General features: G+C 37.6%; 1 protein-coding gene across 2 annotated transcripts; it reads right to left on the bottom strand.

Moving 5' to 3' along the window:
* Nucleotides 1-578: 578 nt before the first annotated feature.
* Nucleotides 579-4,190, bottom strand: LOC146488762 (esterase OVCA2-like). 2 transcript variants are annotated; one of them, XM_085113251.1, is made up of 10 exons: nucleotides 4,149-4,190; nucleotides 4,035-4,057; nucleotides 3,875-3,948; nucleotides 3,675-3,737; nucleotides 3,162-3,286; nucleotides 2,724-2,736; nucleotides 2,524-2,586; nucleotides 2,017-2,154; nucleotides 1,875-1,934; nucleotides 579-693 (listed from the first exon to the last, which is right to left on the bottom strand). In XM_085113251.1, exons 1-10 carry the CDS (start codon nucleotides 4,164-4,166, stop codon nucleotides 617-619), a joined length of 654 nt encoding a protein of 217 aa, XP_084969377.1. In that variant the 5' UTR covers nucleotides 4,167-4,190; the 3' UTR covers nucleotides 579-616. The 2 variants fall into 2 exon arrangements, with proteins under 2 accessions (XP_084969377.1, XP_084969383.1); XM_085113257.1 differs by lacking the exon at nucleotides 3,675-3,737.
* Nucleotides 4,191-6,572: the final 2,382 nt, after the last annotated feature.

Genomic DNA, 6,572 nt, shown 5'->3' with positions numbered 1-6,572 from the left:
ACCCTAACACCAACTGGTACGGCAATTTAACTATTAAGAAAACTAACTAAATAAAAATACTTATATAGCGCATTTACCATAAAGTGTTCTAATGCGCTTTACAGTGTAAAATCAGTCGAAAGCTTTCCTAAATAAAAAGTCTTAATTTAAAGGAAGAGAGACTTGTGGTAGACCGAATGGCCAAAGGAAGAGCGTTCAATAATTTTATTTAGGAGCGGCAAACATAAATGCACGATCACCATAGAGTTTTATAAATCCGACTTTGTTCGTACAGGAAACACATATTTATGACTTGTAACATACTCATTTATTTACAAATATAACTCCGACCACATTTTTAACTCTTTAAAGATCCAACTGACGACTTCTTGAGCGGTAATTAAATAAACAAAAGACCTGACATTCTTTTCCGGTGGTCATTTCTGAATCAACTTTTTTCAAATTTCTATTGATACATGTAAATCATTCAGTGTTGGGCTAAAAAGTCGATTTTCAAGACACAGAAGTTCTTTGCTAAAAGAGCCAACAACAGGAACATGATGTCAAGAAAAGAAAACTAAAAGTTGTTCTTTTCTCAATAATTTTATTGTTACTGTTGCATTTCCATGGAAAAAAGTTAAGACTTGGCGATAAACTGTTCCAGGAACTCTATATACACTTTTCTTTGTGGAGCTTGTGTGGGAACAAAATGTCCTGTAGAGGGAAGAAAGAAAACTACACTAAATCAAGTACCGGTATATAATTTTATACATTCAACAATAACGTATATGAATAGACAAGAGCATAACCAACCCAAATGACTTTTCAGATAGCTTTTTGTTGTTTTAGCCCAGATTCACTGGAGGTTTTGCATGTGGCCTTGAATTCCTTCAGGAAACATGGCTCCAATGTTTTATCTGCTTCTTTGCGCTTCATTTTGTGATAAAAACGGAAATCTTGCCCATCAGTAACCATAGATCTTTATTGCAAATGAAGCGCAGAGCAGTAGGTAAAACATTGGAGCAACGTTTCCTGAAGGAATTCAAGGCCAGATGTAAAAACTCTGGTGAATCTGAGTTAAAACAGCAAAAGTGACCTAAGATGCATTTAGGTCGGTTGTCCACTGAACTTTTCAATTACGCTCACCATCCACACTCTGAACGTTTTAATTAAATTTTGTTTTTTTTACATGACATGTGTACAATTCAACCTCTGAGTAACAAATCCTTGCAAAAAATAACTGTTATTTAAAGTCTTGACCCATCATTCATAAGCTGATTAAGCCTAATCCTGAGGTTTTCACCTTGCTCATTGAAAACGTTTTTTTTTTTTTAGCTTTTAAACAAGCTAATTGAAAGCTAAAGATTAAGTACAGTCTAAGTCAAAACTGGAAAACAAAAGTCTTCTGAATCTTTAAGATATATATTTAGCAATAGACCCTGCTCCAAAATGGCAGCAACAGATTTGAATGAGTTAAAAATGAACTGAAGGAAAAACTGATACCAGCACTGGAAAGAGCACTTTTACTTTACTAACAAAAGTTTCAGCATATTTGTTATATCAGCTTAGGAAATGTAAGATGAAATTTGACAAATTTACAGACGTTTGTATGACTGGGGGAATACGTCATACTCCCAGTCATACAAACGTCTGCAAATTTTTCAATTTTCAACTTACATTGTCTCAGCTGATATTACACCTGATATGCTGAAACTTTGCAGGATTACTAAAGTAAAAGTGTTCTTTCTAGTGCTGGTGTACGTTTTTAATTTTAACTTATTTGAATTTTCGGCCGCCATTTTTGAGAAGGGTCTATTAATTTGGAATCCAAGTTCACACTAACCATGGGTTAGCTTAATCATGCTTCGAACATTACTGCGCCATGATTCACTAACCTCCAGGATGATTCAGAGTGGTGGGATTAGAAAAATGCTGTAATAAGTCTTCGCTGTTTTCTGTTCAATAAAAAGGAGAAGCAGATCATCAATCAATATAACTGTGGAAGGAGAAAGCTGTTTGTTTTGATTAATGAAATACCTTTTGGAATGACTCTGTCTGTATCCCCAAATACATGCAGTGTGGGGCACGAGATAGGCCTGGTATAATACATGCTATGACCAGATGACCGTGACTTGAATCCAGCCACAAGGATGGCAAATTTAAACTGCAGACAACCTATAACACGAAAGGGTACAAATGTATATTCACATTCATCTTAACATAATTACCACCACAATCACCCACGACTTGTTCCCATCTGGCCTTGCAGATCAGTTGGTAGAGAAACGGACGATCAAAACCGGAGGTCGTGGGTTTGATTCCCGCCGAGGTTGGAGTTTTTTTCTTGGCCTCGTGCGATCTCCCATTTCCTTACTAGGGCTAACGCTCTTTGAGAAATTCATGGGTTCACTTTAGCACTTTAACATACACTGAAATGTTAATTTTCTGATCCACCATCTATAATATAAAGCATTGTATGTGATGTTCACTACACCTTAAAGTATGATGATAAATCTGTTCTATGAATACACACACAGAACAAACCTTGCTCCCTCAATGCACAGAGAATTGATAACAGACAAGAACCTTGGCTAAAACCAAGAACACCTAATTAAAACAAAAAAGACAAGTAAAGAAAAAGGAAACATTCTGAATTTAATTACTCAAAACAAACAAAACAAATACTTCGAATTTCTGTTAATAAAAACACACTTTTGACAAAAATTTATTCTAATCATACGTACCATCAAATGGACCCTAAAATATGAACAAAAAGATTATATCAAAAAAAGTAGAGTTACATGTAAACAGTTTGAACTGAAAATACCAAACAAGTGAAAACAAAATTTATTTGCAAGTGTCATCATCACTAACATCATTATCTTCATCACTGCCAACATTATCACCCTTATGGTCATTAGTGTCATCATCATCATCATCATCATCATCATCATCATCATCATCATCATCATCATCATTATCATCATCATTTGGTCACACTTCCAGGGGGCCACAAATCAAAAGTCACGGTAGACAATAGTAATTCAGCTGCTGCTGGGTAGCAACAACCTTCTTTGCCAGACTGCCATAACCACACTACTGCTTTGGCATCAATGGCTGTTTCTTATCCCCAAGAAGACCCTGTAATGTATATTCTCTGCACAAGACATGTGATGCATTACCTGGTTAATAAAAGTTGATTTTACCAGCTCTAATGACTCGTCAAATCCTTTTGAGACATTGGTAGGATTAAGAGGGTCATAAGTGTCATTTTCAGCTGAAAACCACCATCCATATTCATTTGATTCTGAAATGTTAAAGAATAATCCCAAGCAAATCACTCAATCCACTCAGTTTTGTCACAAAACATGCATGTTCTAGAAAATCCTGTGGAGGAGGGGAGGGGGGCAGCGTGACTCCCTTATAAGGCATATCTGTGTTTTGACCTTTTTTTGTTCTGAAAATGGGTATGGATTTTAAACATTTTGGAATGAAGACTGAAAAAATATATGGATTTTAGAGGTCTGATCCAAAAATTAAGTAGCTTTTAGTGGCTGGGTCTGAAAATGGATCTTGAAGATTAGGTCTGAAAAAGCCGGTCTGGGTTACAAGGATTGGGAGGTACATCCCACTAAATATTCTGAAGAGTTACCCCCCTCCCCTCCCCCCTGGTATAAAAATACACACAAGTTTACCTCCATTTATGGCAGCATCATCTTGGCTGTCGCTTGGAATTTTGTTTGGTGCGGTGATGTAGACTTTCGTTGATCATGACGAAAATAAGAAAATAGCTGCTTGATTTTGAATACTATAGCTGGATGGAGTCTACAAAAAGTTAATTGAATTGAGATTTAATCTGTACAATTATAGCAAACCTTGAGAATAAAAAACATACCGAATTCAAGAGGAAGCTTCTTGAGTCCTTTTCTGAAAGCACCAAGTTTTTCTTTGCAGGTCTTTGCACTCTGTCTTAATGAAGTTGCAGATTAAAACTTGAAACCAAGAAAAACAATTATTTGGAATGCAATCAATAAAACTGCCATGCTTCGTCTTACCTGTATCCGTGCAGAACAAGTATCTGCAAAGATAAAATAAATAAAAGAGACAGTTCCATTTTAATGGTTTTATAGGAATATACAGGAATTGAATGTTTAATTATGTTTTTATACCTTCAAGCAATCCGCCATGTTGGTTTAAATGGCAAAGGCCCTGGGAACAAGTTTGACTTTACCGCTATATGGTACCACTGGCTCAGTTGTGACAAGGCAAATATGGCGGACGAAAGTCAGATAAATTTGGTGATGTTTGATCTTGCTGGTACAACTGTAGATGACTGTGTAGAGGGAGTTCCTCTTGTCACAGTTGCTATGAAAGACGCTTTTAAGAAGCATGGCTATGACATTGATCCTGAAACCGTCAATAAATACCGTGGTTTGGAGAAAAAAGATGCCATCCGATACATCATTGGACATGTACACGAGAAGGAACGCGTTCCCACATCTTCAGCCATTGATGTTGAAATTGTATTCAAAGATTTTAAAGACTTCCTGAGCAAACATCTGTCCTCGATTAAGAATGAAATTCCAGGAACCAGTGACGTTTTTTACAAACTGAAAGCAGAGGGAGTGAAGATTGCCGTCGGCAGTGGCTTTCCTAACAACGTGGTCGAATCCATTGTGTCAACGCTACAATGGAAGGATCTCGTCGATTGCATTTGTAGCGCTGAAAAGGTTGGTCATGGAAGGCCTCATCCCGCCATGATTCACTCGGCCATGAAATGTTTTAACATATCTGATCCGCGTAGTATTGTTAAAGTTGGAGACACAAGAGCTGATGTCGAGGAGGGCAAGAATGCTGGCTGTTGGACCGTGGCGGTTTTAACAGGAACACAAACTGTGGAGTATATTAAAGAGAGTAACCCGGATTTTATCATCGACAGTGTGAAAGATTTCCCTGATCTCTTATCAAGTGGCAAATTTCAGTTCTGATCTTGTTTGTCAAATATTTAAATATTTGTATTTATTTATGGTTGCCCCCAAATGGCTAAAGAATGATCAACCAATAATGCATCAGTCAATTCCAACAGTGCCCATCCCCCCCCCCCCCCTCCTCCCTAGTTGACCCTCGGGAATTAGGATTTTTTGAAAATAAACTGGCAAATGCCCCACCGCTGGGACAAAATAGTTGTTCAAATGCCCCGGGTTAGGGGCTCAACCATGTCAAAAATGTCTTATTTTCTTCGTTTCTCGTCTTACTTTCAGTAAAACCTAACCTAATTCAGGCCAAATTAAGTCCTAGCTGGGTCTTGTTTCCCATAGTTAGTGCGAAAATAGGTCATTCTACAGCTCTAGCATCCCATTTTATGTCCTATCTCGATGTATTCAGTATTTGTATTTGCCGATGAATTTGTCATTAAGGAAGTGACAATGCTGTAGGGTGAAAAAAGTGAGATGGTCAAAATTGCCCTGGGGTAATTGGGTGGAAGGCTAATGCCCGACCCCCGGGATGGACAGTGTGGGAAAATGCCCCACTATTGCCCGGTGGAGGGGGGGATGGGCACTGCTGGAATTGATTGATTCGTAAAATAAATAATCAAAATGTTGTGGTGTTAGCATGTCGGACTTGGTGACTCAAGGCCAAACCCTTCATTATCAGAAACGTACTGTTTGTGCAATGAAAAACATAGTGAAAATTGTCCATATTTATGCTTTCATTCATTCTCCAAAATACTTTATGTTCTCAAGTTCTTTCCAGCAGTTTTCTGAATAACAATCGAAAGTTACCACAGATGTACAAAATCAGCCCAGATTAGTGTTAAAAATAGTTTGCTTTTTGCAAGATACATTCAGGGATATTGATGACTCTGAGCCTGTCCAAATGATTAAACACACCTATATTTAGTCATCAAAAATACATGTATTTGAAAACCTTTTAAAGGGTGTAGGTATTTAAAAATGGAACCCTATTGCATCACTGGGACAGTGATAATGGAGGATTTCAAAAGTGTTTTCGTCATTGAAATCACATTTTCAGGTTCAAACTCCCCACCCCACCGGAATAAAGTTCAAATCGCCCACTCCCTGGAAGGCTATTTACATCAAATGTCCTACTACCCAGACATGGAAAATGGTAAAATTCCTGGGGTAAGCCCAGCATATGGGGGCGGGGGGATTGTAGAAGGTTCAAATTGATTGGCGCATTAGACTTGCAACCCCCCCCCCCTCCCCTTTGTTGAGCTACATTGTACATCTTGGGGCCTGATTTGTGACAATGTACCTCACCCTATTGACAAGTCGCCCTGTGTCAAATTAGCCAATCTGTAATTCTGTCAACCCACAACTTGGAAAAACCTTTTCAACATGGATCAAGAAAATAACAGTGATGTGATGTAGCGAACAACACATTGAGTACATATTTATTAACTAGAGGCTGTTGCATTTTCTTTTAATTCAATCAATGTATTTAGGTACTTTAGCCATATGTATTGATCAGTACTTAGCTATCTTACATTGTGCCTTTACAAGTAAGTAGGAAGCTAAATTTATATTGTTTGTTATGTATGTATATCAATGTTTATTGTTCCTTAGCAGTTA

Source organism: Pavona decussata, unplaced genomic scaffold (assembly GCF_977016875.1).
Source record: "Pavona decussata unplaced genomic scaffold, jaPavDecu1.1 SCAFFOLD_8, whole genome shotgun sequence".
Classification (NCBI taxonomy): Eukaryota; Metazoa; Cnidaria; class Anthozoa; order Scleractinia; family Agariciidae; genus Pavona; species Pavona decussata.
Note: the sequence above shows the minus strand (reverse complement) of the source record. Positions and strands in the feature narration are given on the sequence as shown.

Coding starts and splice junctions, on each gene's coding strand:
- LOC146488762 (XM_085113251.1), bottom strand. Junction 3,738..3,874: donor GAAGCTTCCTCTTGAATTCG/GTATGTTTTTTA, acceptor GATCAACGAAAG/TCTACATCACCGCACCAAAC. Junction 2,155..2,523: donor CTGTGCATTGAGGGAGCAAG/GTTTGTTCTGTG, acceptor TTCGTGTTATAG/GTTGTCTGCAGTTTAAATTT.